Source organism: Colletotrichum costaricense (assembly GCF_030867565.1).
Source record: "Colletotrichum costaricense strain IMI 309622 chromosome Unknown Scaffold_5.1, whole genome shotgun sequence".
NCBI classification, from domain to species: Eukaryota; Fungi; Ascomycota; class Sordariomycetes; order Glomerellales; family Glomerellaceae; genus Colletotrichum; species Colletotrichum costaricense.
In genome coordinates, this window is record NW_026848234.1 from 559,845 (window position 1) to 576,325 (window position 16,481).

Below are 16,481 nucleotides of genomic sequence, written 5' to 3' on the forward strand. Positions count from 1 at the left end.
TCACAGGAGTCGGGTCTGTCATTTGAACGTCTATAATGTCACCTCACCATTCCGTTCTACCTCGAGGCCGTTTGACCATCGCGGGTGGGCGCGGCTAGGCGGTCTATTCAACCCCTCACGACTCCATCCTCGTGCGCCTCTTCTGCCCGCCGCTAATCCGCATTCGAGCCACGATGACTGGCTGACGGTGGCGGGGGTCGGCTGCCATGCTTCCGCTAAGCAGACACTCGAAATATAGCACGGCTACTCGGAGGACCGAGATCTTGAGAGGTCCACCCTCTTGCTTACTGGCTCAATAAGCGGGCTTCTGACCAAAGGCAGGTCTCTTTATTTTTGGGAAGCAATCACTTTTCGGTCTGCAGGCCGAAAATACACATGGACGCAAAAACGTGGCAGTCGCGAAAAGACTTGCCAATCTCGTTTGGCTATCTGGAGTCATCTCGTTCCGAGAACTCTTCGGCCTCACCTTTGGTAAACCCCGGAGGACTCTACGAAGGTTCTGCCGTTTATGAGCTCCACCGTCCGTAAGTTCCGACTCAACCGGCCGTTTCTCCCGTTTCTCGGCGCCCTTCTCCCTGCATCCAGAACGTTTCGTTTCCTTGCAACCTCGCAAAAGCGCACTGTTCACCACGGGGACAGTGGCGGACAGGGCCGTTGCTCCACTGATCTCCTCCGTGCCATCACATCACGACAGCACTTTAATTCAGACGCGACTGGAACTCCCTTCTCCTGACGAGATCTTTGATCCAACTCCTCCATGGTATCATGGCAACTCCTTTACAGCTCGACGAACCAACATCGCGAACCTGAAACCTCGTACAGTCACGTCACAATGTTTGGGGATCTGCAATGCCACGCCGGTGACATTTCCAGTGCTACCGACTTTGGGCAGCTCCAGTGTTACAGATTCGGCTAGATTTCTCAGGGGCCATCGAGTAGTAAAATCGCTCTCCGGAATGTAGAATCTGACGGTGCCGGCCACCGGTGCCTATCCAACGGTTCCTTGTGCACGACTCAAGCTCGGAGCAGCCTCGTCCTTGAAGCTGACGACGGGCGCACACAGAGCTCCGTGTCCTGAAGATTCAATACACACTTCCCTCAGGTCTGAACTTTGAATGCGAAATTGTGGGAACAGGGCTGCGGAATCTCCGTTGGGAAATAAGCTTCACGTACCAACACCTGAATCACAAATGTCGCAATCATCATCAGCTTTCGAGGCTTACAGCAACCGCTCTCACGATGGCTTCAGGCACGAAGATTTTCCACATGAGTTCAGTGAAAGTTTCCACATATTGGGACTTGATCAAGGCTCCAATCCATCAACCAGGACTTTGGCTGGCCGGCAAGGGACAAAGACCAACGACATGGTCGGGCCAAGACAAGCACTACCGACAGCCTTGCACGCAATCTAAGCCCCTGAGCCGATCGCAAACATTGGCATGGGATGAAGTCCTCGTGTTCGAAGACGTCTCAAATTTTCCGCGCCGCCCGCAGATTGTCTGATCAGGCATGACTTGTCAGAGACACCAAAGCCAATTCCTCCGGAGTGTCGCGTTGCGGGCGACTGAAAGATGACGAGCTGAGATTCGTTCCCTCGGGGCCTCCAAGCGAGGGGAAACTTCCCGTTTCAAACGGCCACTAAGCCTTAGCCTACGTTTCAGAGCACAGCGCACTGACCACAGCCTTTGCGAATCCCTTCAGGTTCCCAGCTGTCCCTGTTGCTCAACTCTGCTGGTCTCCAGGAATTCATCCCCAGACGACCCAACAAACCCACTTGTACGCGGAGGATCACCCTTTTCGCGAAGCCCTACATTTGGGGTTCGTCCATACTTTCGCCAGTGTGTCGGCGATCAAACCGAGCATCACATCCTTGAATGATAGCAATCAGTACCTCCTGAACTACAGGGACTGAATGCGACTTTGGAAACCCCTAATAGTTCCATCGTGCTGCGCGGTGCCTTTGAAGCGACGAAGGCGGCAGGTCGGAATTGAGTCTGAATCATTGATCTTGATGCCAGCCCCTCGAGACAATCATATTTGGAAAGTCGGCTTGACAAACGAGGCGCAGTCTGCCGAATCAGCTTTTTCTTTGCTGGGGGATCGTTGGACCGTGGTCTTCTTTCTTCCGGCCGGTTGACCCAAGAGAGCGGTACCATGTGTTTGTGACCGTCTGATCGACGTCAAGCATCCAATTCACATTGTCAAATACAGCACTGCCTGCGTTGACAGCAAAGCTTCTGGAAACTGCAGTGTTCTCGACTTATACGAATGAGGTTCAAAACGTGGCCGAGAGACGTGCCGCAATCCTGCATTTCTCACAGTTTTCTGGAACTTTGAATACACCACGGATGGGTATGCAAGTTGTCCAGAGACCGATGTTCCCTCCACAAGAGCTCTCGACGCTACGTGCGGCGCAGATGAGGTCGCGCAGAGTAGCACACCAGTTTTCTGAACCCGAAATTGCACGCCGAAGCGGCTCCGATGGCACTCGGACAGTATTTTCCTCTCCTCTACGTCTTCTGCGTTGCTCGGACTCTTTCCGAGATACATTGTTCTGAATCAGATGCCTGCGATTTCTTAAGAGGGGCTCGCCCATGAGGCCGTCACAACCACCACGCGATTCTGCGGTCCCAACCCCCTCTTCACAGGCACACCAGACGGCTAGTTCATGTCACACAGACAGAAAGTCTTCCCGCTTCTAGCAGCACGCAGGCGGACTAAGGCACAGCCTGCCGTAGCACATCTGCAGATAATCGACAAAGCACTTTCTCCAATTTTCGCAGTCTCTCACGACTATCGCGGCAGTGGACCGCGGCGGCCGCATGGCGTTCTTCGAGCCAATCACCACGTTCATGGTTTTGAGCATGGGCGCTTACGTCGCATGCCAACGTTGGACTACCTACCTGCAATGCTGCATTACTGCAGTGTAGGTATCACGACAGAGCGTCCATCGTTCCCCAGCGCACGCTATTGACCTCGCTTACACCGCCTACAGCCGCGGTCTGCCGAGCTTGCTTGCCATTATCGCGCTAGCGATTGTCAGTCGGAGTCCTCTTCTGTTCCTTTGACCGTTTAGCTTGCTTGGCCTACTTGGCCACGAGGAGGGTCGGGCGTGGAATGCGCTTGTCGCCTACGTTGGACATGATGCGGTGAGGCGACGGTCGTGGTGTTGGCGCTAGCGACGCGGATGTCGGATGTTTGCTCATGATTTTCATAGTCTTGACACTGTTGGAAGCCGAACCGGATGAACAGGAAGGTGGCCAGCATGGCAGTCTGAACCCTGGCCTGGCTCTCACATGATTGATTCTACCTGCACCGGCGAGGCGTACTCCGAGTTGCTTGGACTTGTTGGTCCGCAGTTTAGCAGTGACGGTTGATGGTCACAGAGGCTTCAGGTTTCCTGTCGTGGCTATTGTGGCCGGTCAATGGCCGCGAGGCAGTCTTGATGCGTTTGGCATTCTTGCCTGGCTTTGCATGAGAACTTCCAAATCACCGAGCAAGAGAATGTCCAAGGTACGTCGAGGCCTCGGTCGCCTCATACGTGGTTGATTTTTTGGTAGCGTTTGACGGGCCCAATAGGTGCCGTATGCGGGCCACCATCCCCGGTGATGCGTGTAAGCCACCTCTTTCTCTTGACAGATGAGCTTTACTATGAACCCCGCCATTTATATTTGGCTCGTCGTGGGACTGGCGGGCTTCGAAGGATGAGGTGTGTGTGTGCTGACCGGACTTATTGGCAAAAGGTCAGGGTTGTGAGATGCATAATCCTGTTTACAACACCAAGAGCATGTCTAATCCCATCCAGGGTCCATATTGGCTTTCAGTAGAGAACGCACTTTCCGTTACATCCATCAGGAAGCAATTCGTTACCCTTCTGTCATGCGCAAGATTTCTGAGGGGCGGTAGACAGGTCGCTGCATGCTCGTGCGCTGAAGCCTGTGGGCCCATCCTCTGGCTACACTATATATAGCAGCTTGTCGCCTCCCCACCCAACCAACTATCACTGGATGCTCACATCCACCAATCCCCGATAGTCTAGTGGTGAGGATATCTGCTTGTCACCGGGGAAATCCCACGATTCGCAGGGGACCGGGGTTCAATTCCCCGTCGAGGAGTTTCTTTTGCCTTTTTGCACCATCTTTGGATTTCTTTTTGGCCTTAGATGCTTTCGGATGATTTTTTTGGCTTGCGGACGACCTGATGGCGCGTCGTCGAGGTTGATATGATGCCGCGGATACGCGCGATTCCTCTCAATAAGTGCATCCATGGCAGGTCGAGTGCAAGATGTCTCTAATTAAGCTGATGTTCTTTCAAGTGCAGGGCTGAAGGATAGCCTTTTCACTTTGAGACTGTGCTGTTCGCCCTAAACGTTGCCCACTGCTCATGCATTCGCTGCACTTGTCCAGGCGTGAACTCGTTCCAACAGTTACTACAGATCTCGTCAGTCCACCGCGCAACTTGGCCGACATATCTCCAGGTGACAAGACTTACTCTGCTTGATAGTTCATAAAGTTGTAAAGAGGATCCACGCCCGGCAAACCGGGACACGTATCCTGCCCAACCGTACAATTCCAAGACGGCGTCGCCTGCGCAGGCGTGTCCTCCACAAAATCCGTCCCCGTACACCCTCCCTGGAAAGTATGGGGCAGCCCGAACCAGTGTCCGACCTCGTGGACCGCCATGTACCCGCGGTCGTTCCCCGTAGGCGAGTCCGCGCCGGGGACCGTATTGGCGTCGATCTGGCACCCGTCCAGGATGAACGTCTCGGACCCGGGGAAGGCGTCGGCTTCCGGGTAGAAGCAGCGGCCCAGGGTCGGGTGGATGGCTTGCACGTAGATGTTGAGGGCTTGGTAGGTGCCTTTGCGGAGCGCGGATTTCATGGCGAGTTCGTCGGTTGGGTTTGTGACTGTTGACCAGCTTGCGTTTACTGTGCGCGAGGTGCCGCTTAGGGTCATTGTGATGCCGTATTTGCTGAAGGTGTCGTGAAGGACTTGGAATTGCGCTTCGAGGGTGGCTTGCTGGAGTCTGGTCAGTTCGGCAACCTATCATCAATACATGAGTATGCTCATACACTCAAGAGAGCCGTTTCATTGGGGGCAATTGAATGGAGATAAACCGGAACGGAAATGTTGGCTGCGAGAATGCTGCTCCCGCTGCTCACGTCTCTGCCTGCTAGCGATTTGGCGATTTGCTGATCGCTGGGGTCCGGGGTTCCGCAGAAGAAAGTTAGAGAGTGCAGGGATGCCTGTGCCAGTGAGGCACTCAAGAGCAGAGAAAACAGCATCGCGACGGCTGTAATGCGGTTCCTGCGACGGTAAAGACTGTTTTGAGTCCGGCGAGGGCAGGTTCTCTCAGTGAGTGACGATGTTTATTTTGGAAATCGAATAAAGATTCAACATGGGCTGGTAGGGGATGATGGCACACGCGTAGCCACTTTGCCAAGCTTTTCCAAGACTTCGTATTCTCATTAAGATAGATTGGCGGAGGGTTGATTAGCACCCCATTGCAGGGATTGTTCGTTAGGGAAGGTGATAAGAAACGAATCCGAACCGACTTGCACAATGACGTCGCTTGAGAAACATATTGCGATACGTAGATTTGTTTCTAGACGTTGACGACATGCTGCACCTGACATGGATGCAACATGATTTGGTCACCTTTCCCAGTGTTTATGTGCATTACCACCGAGCGCTCTCAGAGAAAAGCTATTTGTGGCCTCGAAACTCTAACACATTAGCTTCGATGCGGTGCAACGAAGCCGGTCGTTCCGTTCCCTGAACAGAAAGCTAGCCTACGTTCATCACGTAGAGATGATGCATCAGTGGGTTCCTTTTCTGGAATACTCAACCATACATGGCTGTCGAGTCAATGACAAACAAACCGCAGAGGGAACCTTACACAATGCCAATGGCCACTTAGACGTTCTATTCTTGTTTTCATTGACTATATGCAACAAGACGTCGATCCACTTCGGAAAGTAGTAGACGCGCAAGGCAACGGCGACAAGAGCTCTATAATGTAGTTGCTCCCAGATCGCCTCGAGCGGAAAATTTAAGTTCATCTACACAGTAGGTTCATCCTACCATACATTAATTGGCCAAAGGGTTTAAATGAAATGATGGGGAAAGGGCTATAAGACTGGGGATGGGAGATTCAGTGCGTTCTAGAGCCAGATGCAGCGGAGACACGTTGAACTGCCGGGGTTGTGGAGGTCTTAATGTCTTCCGGGAATGAAAACATGTAGGTTGCAGGCGAGATTCTGTCTGCAATGGGGCTCACTCATGTAAATTCGTAAAGACAAGCCAGCTGAAACGTATAAGACAGACGAGAAAAACCTTTAAGTCATGATTATGAAGTGGTTACCGTCCTCTTCTTGTCAGATTGTATGGGTTTCAATTCCCAAGAGCATACACTTGAAATATCCTCACCAACTTCGGACTGCCTTACTTCAGCCAAGAGAAACAACAGTGGACGTAGAAGCTCACAAATGTGTCTTAGAGTGACGCCTCATCTATTCGCTTCGAGGCAGGCTGTGCAAGGATGGGAATCCCTCGGCTTTCGGCAGCCTGCTGCTCATCATCATCATCCAGCCTGGTCTCACTCCTTCTATCTCTCAACCTCGCGAAAACAGCAATTCTAAACCAAGACGATATGGTCACCTGGGATGAAGATATCAACTTCGCGAGCGCTTTGCTTCTGCACAGTTGCCTGACCGTTCTCATTAAAGAACTTCTCAATCTCGTTACGATCGTCATCAGGCTGGCGCCCTTCCGCCGCAAGACTCAACCTGGAATTTCAAACTCTCGCTCCGTTCTCCTAGACGGGTACACCTCAATTCTCTCCAACGACAATGATGGCGACCTCGCCGAGCTGTACTTCACAAACACGGGCCTTCTCCTCCTGAGCGCATCACTTGCCTCCGCCATCGCCATGAACCTCTTCCTGTCCGACATGGTTCTCAACGTCTTCGTCGCCTGTACATTTGGCTTCTGCTTCGTCGTGTCTGTCTTCTCATGCCGTCGAAGCTGGTTGCGGTTTATCCTCGCTCTGCGACGAGCGGGGCGGTTTGTGTGGTCTGATACGCCGTTTGTCAACTTCTTCTCGCTCATTTATGTTGCGGTGGTGTTGAAGAGTTCGACGACTATGAGGCTGAAGGATTATGTGACACTGCGGAGTATCGCCATTATCGAGCTGGTTTTCATGAAGGCGTACATCGCGGCGGCTAGCATGGATCGTCAGATTGAGCTGTTGCGTTCTCTGCACAAGTCCCGGCTTGTGCTTTACCAGCATGGATCTAAGGTATGGTTTCAGTTTCCTCGTTTATCGATATCTTACTATTCTTGAACACTGTTTTCCCGAATCTCATCGTCCAGGCCAACTTAGTTCCCGAGGAGAAACCTTCTTGCTGATCTATTCACTGCAGGCACAAGAGATAGACACTATTGAGCCTCCTCGCCTCGAGAGAAGCTCAATCGTTCCGTTCACCACTGCACAGAGAATTTCGGTCATGCTCATCAAGACAACTGTTGGACACGACTTCGGCTCAGTCAGAGGCTCGAAAGGCCCCGGTAGCATCCCTGTACCCCCTACAGGCTTCTTTACGAATGATAGCGTGGGTTCGGGAGACTGGCGTGTCTATCGGCTACAGGACGATGTAATGCTGGTTGCCGACAACCTGCGTGCTACGTATCCGAAGGAGTGGTGGAAGAGATTGATCAAAAAGATGCACGGTATTTTCCTCAAGCAGTTGAAGAAGGTTCGGGTTGTTTACCTTTTGAGAGTGGGTCAAAAGTTTGTTGGAGACGATTCCTGCAAGAGGGAAGTCTCGCTATGGGTATCGAATGTAAATCTCGTGACTGGTGTTAGCAGCTCTGTTCTAGAGTCTTACACATTTGTTGAACACGGGAGCATTGATGGCGGCAGAGTTCTATAGAGTACAGCTAGTCATAAGAGAAAACTTGGGCTGCGAAGGTTTACGCTGGTTGTGTAAATTGATTAGCTGTGATGTAACTACTAACGCTTCGTCTGGGATTCCGTATTGCAATAACTGAAAGGTGATCAAAATTTGTTTCCTTCTTAGGCTCGAAAAACTGGGTGATCAACAAGTTGTCTATTTCGTCGGGAATGAAGGCCTGTGGCTATGCTCCAAAATTTATGAACTCTAACCAGGTGGTCGTGTCTGAAATAGATTGAGTGGTACACCGGAGTGATCAAAGCCTCAAACACAAAGCCGTCCATACTTTCCGAGCTGTAACTCTCTCGCAATGCAGATCATGTTCCTCGTCAACAGAGCATATAAGAACCCAGTGGAATTCCCGAGCACCGCAGCGGCTAACGTTAACTACCCGCACCACCACTCCGCCTAATCAGACATCAAAATGCAGGTCAACAAGCTTCTCATCGCTGCGGTGCTTGGTTTTGCAACCACTGCTCTGGTATGTCACCAAACCAGCCACATTTCTCTAAATCAGTCCACTAATCTGCGTGTCGGATCGTCAAATAGGCTCAGGAGGGTAAATGCACGGCCAAGGGAGAATGTCAGGAGAACATCAGCGGCGTCCGCTTGTTTTGCTCTTCAGGCAGCTGTGACGGGAAGGAAGGACAGTCTTGCACGAGAAACGGTCCTGGGTCTTCCAATGTGGCCAACTGCCCTAAATGAAGTATCCAGCTAGCATCAGGGTCGCCTTGATTATGTGCCTATAGCGCGCCCACTTGCCGCAGAGTTGCAGGTCGTATCTACGACTCTTATCTGAGGGGGACAAAATAGTTGCGGCAAGATACCCGCTACTTAGGCTCCTTGTGGTGCCTTAATACCATGGTTGAATTGAACAAAGAGTTACAACAGTGAAACCACTCCTTCCGTTATTCATGCGCTTCAAATAACAAGCAGGCGGGAGCTCGGCTGGATGATATGTAACACCATGCTGTTGACACCCTCTCAGTCCTGCCTCCCTACTATTACAAGATAGCACATTCAGGATCTGCGGGTAAACTACCTTTGTTCTATCTTGATTATTGTGACAATGGGGGAAGTCTTGTGCTGGGTGTACTGTACTAATGGAACAAAATGCTTAAGTAGTGTAACATTCTATCATCTCATCAAAACATGCCGATAAACGCAGGATACATGGCCAAAGTAAGACACAAACTTGACGATGGATTTGAAACAACGCGTTTTACCACTCATGTATGTGAGGTCTAGTGAGAGGAAGTCTGAATAGAAAACTAATAGAGAAGGAAAAACATAGACGGGAGTGGCAGCTAGACATCAAATGGTGATAATCTCTTCAGAGAGCGGCAAGACCTTCTTTCCACACGTGTAAAACTCATATTCAGCGTCTTTGGAATGATCCTCCAGCACCGGATTGGACACACTGATAGCTCTTGCTCCTCTAGCAATCATGTCGTCGCGATACTCGCCGATGTACTTCACCACATCGGGACCCTTTCCCCCAGCGTTGTGGATGCTTGTGATGGCGTCGCCCAGCCTCAAGCCATCTGTCAGTGCACAAACACCGGCCTCTCCCCGGACTTTGGGGATTGGATTAGCTTTGACTTCCCTTCAATCCATGATTGCATACTTACATGGCGTCATCGAGTGAGCGGCATCCCCGGCCAGAGTGATCCTGCCAGCAGGCAGTTGATCGACTGTCAATTGCACACTCTGAAGCACAATCCCCGGCTTCTTGTATCTCTCAACAGGCACCTTGTCGACTAACACGCGCAGACTGTCGGGATAATTCTTCGTGTTTTCTTTCGCGAATGCCATTAACTCCTCTCGTGAGGCGGTAACGGTCCAAAATGGCTTCTGTTCTGTGCTCTTGGCAGCTTCCTGGTCGATCCAGTGAAGGATGAAGTAGAAGTACCCCGTCTTCTTATCCGGGCTGATCTTGTTCATGGCGGCGAAAAGGCTTGCTTGCCATCGGTTCTCGGGCGATGAGTCCAAGACGATGTAGGCAGAATGACCCAGTTCAAGCTGATGCTTCATTTCATTAACCTCGAGTTCAATTTCGCCAACTAGCGAGCCCACAGGGAGCGGCGTCATGACATCTTGCCCGCCCAAGATGTGCCGACGCACCAAGCTCCGACTTCCCTCAGCCCCAACAAGGATGTTTCCGGTCTCCGAGCTTCCATCTTCAAAGTGTGCCACCACCTTGTCGTCTTGCTCCTCGAGTCGTACTAGACGTTTATTGAACTGCACCGGCAGATGTTGTAGAAGCCAGTCACGGAGACGCTGACGGTTGGCACGAACAATTTTCCCAGTCTCATCGTCCGTGACACCAACTCGCCACGAGGGCTTGCTGACGTCGTAGAATACGAACTGTGCCGGGATATGGTCGAGAGGGCTCAGATGGTTGGTTTGTTCGATGGGGCCAAGGTCTGCGGGCATCGACGCCGATAGTTCAGCTAGTAGAGGGCCGTGTAAGGCGATGGCCCATCCTTGAGCTCTAGCATCGGCTCTGCTGTCCCTTTCAAAGATGGAGAAAGAGATGTTGTTCTTGCGGAGTATCTGAGCAAGTGTGAGGCCGCTTAGCCCGGCACCGATGATGAGAACATGGGGATTCGACTTGGGCGACATGGTGTTCTTTTGGACGTAGAAGTAATGAATGAGAACGAGTGATGATTTGAATTGGATTGACTGGCTGTCCTTTTCGTTGTCGGCCAAAGATTTATATACATTTTGAAGACTTGTAGTCTGTCTATGAACAAGAAGCAAATCGTACCCTTGTCAGTTGCATCGGCCGCAACGTTGAAGAGGTGTACTCAGTGGATTATTCCCGGTCGGATTCGTTCATGATTCGCGCGATACTGGCGGCCAGCACTCCGTCGGCCCACCTTCATGAAGCAGCTGGAGACACCCGCGTCGCTGATCCATCAGTTTCCGCTTGCCGGGCGCATTGATCAAGTGCAGGGGTCGAAATCATTAAGGTCTTTTGATTCCCCAGCTTTTGATCGCCTTTTTGTTCACGGCAACTCTCAGAGTAGCAGCATTATTACTAAGTGACTATTCCTCTATACACATCAAGGCACAGGGCACACAGCACTTCCACTAACAAACTTGAAGCATCGTTAATAACTCGTACAACTCGGTGTCTTTCCTTGCTTGAAGTCTCTCCTTTCTATTTGCTTCAAACATGTTTCCACAGCGTCATAGGTGGAAAAGACGACAGGCTAATGTGTATAGCGTTGATGGCGCGGCCATCCACAATCTACCAATCTGATCACGTCACAAGACGAGCTTCTGGCATTGTTGCCCTGCATATACTCCATAAGCTCTGCGTATCCCTTGAAGCCACTAAAATGACCTTTAGAGGTTCTGTTGGCTTCGAGTCACGGAACACCTCTCTGCGTTGTATTTTGCCATGCTTTTCAACTTCAAGAAGCACTGTTTCTACGCTTCACCCGTCTAGGTAGTTCTGGCTTAGGAGCTCTGTTGCGACCTGCCATACTTAGGCGTGCAATACCCCTCACCTTGCGACACGCCGTCTCCTCGACAGTTCGGGACGTGCCAGTGTGTTTACTTACTCGATTGCATCATCAATCGCCACATGATAATTAGAACCGGCCAGCGTGGTCTCGCGGAATGACGCGGTAGAATGACTATCAGGTTGGTTTCGAACAGCAAAAACTGGTGTCCGGATTCGCTGAAGCAGGTGGCTAGCCTACCTCCCGTAGCAACTCGTAAATCCTCGAACCGCAGCGGTGACAGGATTGCCTACTATAGTCATTTCTCTACAATCAACCACAAAGTTACAGGTGAACCTACGCCATAGAAATTATAATAGAGATCGGCGGAGGTGACCGCATGTCAAAAGTTCTGCGGTCATCCTTAACCAAGAGACGAAAGGCCAAAAGTCGCATCAAGTCCTCTCGAAAGGAGGATTATCAAGGCTAGACCCCTGATACCCCTAAAAGCGTCCTTCTCTCTATGCCAGAGAGCACAAGCCCCAAGTAACTCCAATCTGATGGAAGAGAGGTCGCAAAAGAATCAGAGCATTCCTTGGCTCTTTAGTGTGATGGCGAGATGCCCCACGGTGTTCAGACTTTCATCAATGTTCATTATCTGCGGACTTCAGCCCGTGTCTCCCACGATGAGAGATATACGGGATTCCCACTAACAGCCTCAATGTGACAAGGCAGAAAGTAACCTGGATCTGGGCAGTCAGTCTAATACCCTAGAATTACCATACGTTTGCAAAGCTCATGGCTGAGGATTTTGTAACGTGGTATTTTGACGCTAGGCACCGCGGTAGATGGATTGAGAGCTTAGGTTATTTAATTAAATCAGGCAGCAAATTGACTCAATATCATGGTTTGACGCCAGCAAAGCTTATTCTCGCCGATCATCTTCCATCGTTGTTGAACCATAGGGGCGGGTTTCCATAACCCCGATTACGGCTCGTAGATACGGATACTTCAAGTCCTTGATAATTAGATTGAACCAAGCCAACCAATTGTTTACTCGATCTCGGAGCCCCTTGACGGAGGCCGCTCATCCTATCAATTGCCAGTCTTAAGTTACAGCTGTATTTCGTCTACGGCACGCGACTCATCTGACGGGAATGCCGCGAAACCTGGCCCTCGTGATTATTCCTCCATGCTCATCAACAAAAGGCCCTGCTTGCAATGACTCGCAAACCAAGGAACTAAGAGAGATCTTCAACCAAAATGCCGTTAAACATTTATCTGGTCGAGTGCCTCCAAGTAAACCAGCCTCTTCTTACTACGCCGTGCTGTAGAAGCAACTTTTCACGTTGATACGGATCTTCCACGGGACAAAATCTTCTATTTCACCATGTTCGACGCGTCATTTCTAAACGAATACCACTACTTTGCTGCTACATTCTCTTTCAATGATGGAGAGTTTCCGGATACAATCGTACGTACTGCTGATCTTACTCGTAACGGCGAGACTTACTCGAGTACAGAGAGATGATGCATCTGACCGACACTTCGATTTTCAGACTACCATGGCGTCTGGCCTGGACACACTGCCTGAGCCGCAAAGCTTGGTCAACGTAGAAACATCTGGTCTGATGAACGTAATGCATACGGCCACGCACCACAGTCTTACTATCAGCAACCTCGCCACCACTTACGATACAGTTGGAGGGACTCACGACATCACTCATCAACTTCCTACCACGCCAGGGGGTGACTTAGACCCAGGGCTAGATTTCTCTTTCGATACATCACCCACAACGTACACCGCGGGTTGGAACGAGAGCATGACTGCTCTGTCTGACGACTGGTTTCACGCTGCTACTAGCGATATTCAACCCAGTCCGAGCGAGACGAACAGCTCCGAACCAACGGACGTCGACGACAGCTGGGTCCCTCAGGACGTTTACCAGATAGGCTTTCAAGATGAAAATGGTGACTGGCGGTGCAGCTACGCTGCATGCCGATCCCTCGCTGTGTTTGAGCGTGCCTGTGACCTTCGGAAGCACCATTCAACACACGCCAAGACTTTCTTCTGTCCGCGCCCCGAATGTGCGTCATCCGGTATTGGATTCGCATACCCCAAGGACTATAGGCGTCATCTTCGTTCTCACAAACCAAGCATTCCATGCCCCTACGCATTATGTGGCAGGCTGTTCAGCCGGTTGGATAACATGGTGAGTTCTCCGCGCCCTTTCAAGCATCCACCCGGAGACATTGTCCTATTCAGCTCCAGTGGCCTCTTCTATGAACTCTTCACTAATGACGATATCAATGCAGAGGAGCCACTTCAGCAAGATGCATTTGCGGAAGAGGAACACTCTATTTGCTCGACCGTGCCGTAACCGGGGCAAGAGTCATGCACACCTGCAGTCCTCTGAGAGTTACCCGCAGTCAAGCCAGGCTTCCCAACCAAACCAAACGGCCGCAGGTGACCTACTATCTCAAGGTCTTGAGCTCGCAACTCCATGCCCGGGTGGCACTATGTAGAAGTGAATACATATAATCATGTGTCATCATAATTCGAACCAGAGAAGACCTTAAACAACATGAAGCTAGGATACGATGTCTCCAGACGCCTGAGCCAAGATCCTTTACTATGGCGATAATCAAGTAGGGATGTTGCAGCCTGGCCTGCAGAAGTATGCCCGCTGGCCTTTCTCTTGAGAGCGGCCTTGAAGTCTAAGCAAGAGAGAACCGGTAGCAATGAATCAACGAAGAGAAGCTGCAATACAATCAGTGCCCAAAACGCTGCTCTAGTTCAATGATAGCTCCAAGCACTAAGCGCAAACACATTTGACTGAGACAAGCAGGGAAATTCTCGCAACTGTGAAGTTCGCAATCAGACGGTATTCCGCAAAGTGTCCCGATTTTGAGTGTTGAGTGGATCTTGTGTGGTGGGATGGCAAACCGTGAAAGATGCATACGAGGAGCCAGGACAAGATGATGATCCGGCCTTCCAAGCCGCCCATCAATCACGTTACTAGGATGACATCCGTTAAGCCTGAGAAAGAGTATGCATTAACTTACATGTTGAGCCAAGAAAAAAGATGTTTGCACATAATACTGAGCATAAGGTAGGTCGGCGGATTTAATTCGGCAGTGTTGCTTTCGGACTGTATAGGAGTGTCCCGACATAGACTCAAGTCTCATGTGCGTTTGTTTGGGGTAAGGTAATGGTGAATTTGATTCAAATAAGCTAAAGTTAAGCTTAAATCGGATTCAATACTTTATGTCATAATTAAGTTCAAAGAAGTCTACTATGACGGGAATTTTGAGTTTCAGGGCCGGGAAGTACTTTAGCGTCTAAGGATGTGCAACTCACTTCTAGATAGTTAACTGCCGATGCATATGTTACTAGTAGCGTCGGCAAGATCGGACAAGAAAGCAGAGGACAGTACTTGACTCTACAGCGTCGATTATTCCTTCAGGAATCTTCATTCTATGGCAATCAACAATGAAGGCGAGTAGGAACCGTTGTGCTATGTGCACTCGTTCCGTCAACTTGATGGCCAGCAAAGCGATCTTGACATGAGTTGATGACAACAATAAGCCAACACACTGTGGATTGATGGGATTGCATACAACGAAACAATGCTTTACTAGAATTGATGTCTTTATTATATAATACGCAAGAACCTTCTCCATGAGAATCATCGAGATTAATGCCGACGCCTCTCCACTTAACAGTAGCCTGCTTGACGCAAAGAGTACCCATCGGGGATAACTTGAATGTTGCCGAAGCTAAGGCCGCAGTTGCTATTAGCGTTGACAGTGTAGCCTGCGCGTCTGGTGGAGTCGTAGATGTTGGCGTAGTAGTTCATTTGCACGCAACCAGTGCCAACAACTGCCTGGTTAATGTTAAGGAGCTCGACCTGGCAACCGGCAGCAGCAGCGAGGCTGACATAGCCTGCAACAAGGCAGATGGCGGCAGTGAACTTCATTGCGGGCTAGTTGTTTCTGGTATCATACGATCAGCTTCATGGACCCGGCAAATTTGATGCACCATCGGCGCTGCTCACCTTTGGTTTGAAAAATTGTCTCTAGCGAAGTGGCATGGAAAGCTGCTTGGGCGATGGACATTTCTAATGTTGATACTGGAGCCTGCGTCTTCTTGTAGTTTTTCCGTGGGGGCAAATACCTGGATATTGATCAAACATACTCATGTCGCTAGACTGTCGTCAACTCCTTGACGCCAAGGACATGAAGGCTCGCTGATGGGCCCAGCAAGGAGCCTAGATTAATGATGGCTTCTCAGGCTATTCTCACCCAACCAAAATCACTTTTGCATATTGCAACAGTAGACCTAGTCGAGCGCACGAATCATTCAATTTTGCGGCTATAATATCACCCGAGAAGGGGGGGGGGGGGAGGCGGCCAACTCGGATACAAGAGGACCCCGCGAGCTCCGGAAGTATTACACTGTTATCCCAATCTCTTCCTCTGCCACGTACGCAACCGTATGAACAGAGATCGTGACGGCGATATCGGCTATGACGGCAAATTCCCGCCGAAAGATCGCAGTCGTACACCCTTGACTGATGCATGGGACTTGTCAATGGGCGTGGACATCAGTTGAGCAGACAATGTTAAAGTCATTTATCGCAGGTGTGTGAAAGGTCAATCTACTATATGTAAGTCTCATGGGTCCTCAATGTAGACCACATGCTCGGCTACAGGGAATTGCCTCTTACCTTACCTTGTACGAGGACCTCGTTTGGAGGTGAACTAGGGTTGAAAAGTGGAATTTAAACTTTAGATACAAATGCATTACAATCCTAGTGGAAAGCATTGCCGGAATTGGGTAGAAAAGTACGCCATGAAAATTGTAACAATTTTGTCGATTACTGCTCCAGTAGCCATTGTCCGCTTGTACTGCAAACTCATTGACTTTATATGCTAGCGCTAACTATGACCCCGTGCCCGTACGGATGGGCTGCTCAGCTAACTCATTCTCCTGGAGGTACAGTGGGGTGCCACTGTACTCCGTACGATAGGTAGACCATGACACAGGCGGGTCATTATGAAATGCCCCTGAA

The 16,481-nt window shown here is 50.4% G+C and overlaps 7 protein-coding genes across 7 annotated transcripts; 3 read left to right on the plus strand and 4 right to left on the minus strand.

Moving 5' to 3' along the window:
- Positions 1-2,933: 2,933 nt before the first annotated feature.
- Positions 2,934-3,267, minus strand: CCOS01_05304 (uncharacterized protein; the record flags this gene model as incomplete). The annotated part of the gene is made up of 2 exons (XM_060453484.1): positions 2,934-3,029; positions 3,091-3,267. 2 exons carry the CDS (start codon positions 3,265-3,267, stop codon positions 2,934-2,936), a joined length of 273 nt encoding a protein of 90 aa, XP_060315256.1.
- A 1,071-nt stretch (positions 3,268-4,338) lies between these two features.
- On the minus strand, positions 4,339-5,284 carry CCOS01_05305 (metalloprotease 1; the record flags this gene model as incomplete). Its single annotated transcript, XM_060453485.1, has 3 exons — positions 4,339-4,429; positions 4,492-5,018; positions 5,072-5,284. 3 exons carry the CDS (start codon positions 5,282-5,284, stop codon positions 4,339-4,341), a joined length of 831 nt encoding a protein of 276 aa, XP_060315257.1.
- A 1,367-nt stretch (positions 5,285-6,651) lies between these two features.
- Positions 6,652-7,933, plus strand: CCOS01_05306 (uncharacterized protein; the record flags this gene model as incomplete). The annotated part of the gene is made up of 2 exons (XM_060453486.1): positions 6,652-7,299; positions 7,424-7,933. The coding sequence occupies 2 exons, from the start codon at positions 6,652-6,654 to the stop codon at positions 7,931-7,933; spliced, it is 1,158 nt and encodes a 385-aa protein (XP_060315258.1).
- A 445-nt stretch (positions 7,934-8,378) lies between these two features.
- CCOS01_05307 (uncharacterized protein) lies at positions 8,379-8,659 on the plus strand (the record flags this gene model as incomplete). Its single annotated transcript, XM_060453487.1, has 2 exons — positions 8,379-8,435; positions 8,504-8,659. 2 exons carry the CDS (start codon positions 8,379-8,381, stop codon positions 8,657-8,659), a joined length of 213 nt encoding a protein of 70 aa, XP_060315259.1.
- Positions 8,660-9,268: 609 nt separating this feature from the next.
- Positions 9,269-10,579, minus strand: CCOS01_05308 (early conidial development-2; the record flags this gene model as incomplete). Its single annotated transcript, XM_060453488.1, has 2 exons — positions 9,269-9,531; positions 9,586-10,579. 2 exons carry the CDS (start codon positions 10,577-10,579, stop codon positions 9,269-9,271), a joined length of 1,257 nt encoding a protein of 418 aa, XP_060315260.1.
- Positions 10,580-12,796: 2,217 nt separating this feature from the next.
- CCOS01_05309 (C2H2 type zinc finger domain-containing protein) lies at positions 12,797-13,787 on the plus strand (the record flags this gene model as incomplete). Its single annotated transcript, XM_060453489.1, has 2 exons — positions 12,797-12,880; positions 12,966-13,787. 2 exons carry the CDS (start codon positions 12,797-12,799, stop codon positions 13,785-13,787), a joined length of 906 nt encoding a protein of 301 aa, XP_060315261.1.
- A 1,338-nt stretch (positions 13,788-15,125) lies between these two features.
- Positions 15,126-15,386, minus strand: CCOS01_05310 (uncharacterized protein; the record flags this gene model as incomplete). Its single annotated transcript, XM_060453490.1, has 1 exon — positions 15,126-15,386. The coding sequence occupies one exon, from the start codon at positions 15,384-15,386 to the stop codon at positions 15,126-15,128; it is 261 nt and encodes an 86-aa protein (XP_060315262.1).
- Positions 15,387-16,481: the final 1,095 nt, after the last annotated feature.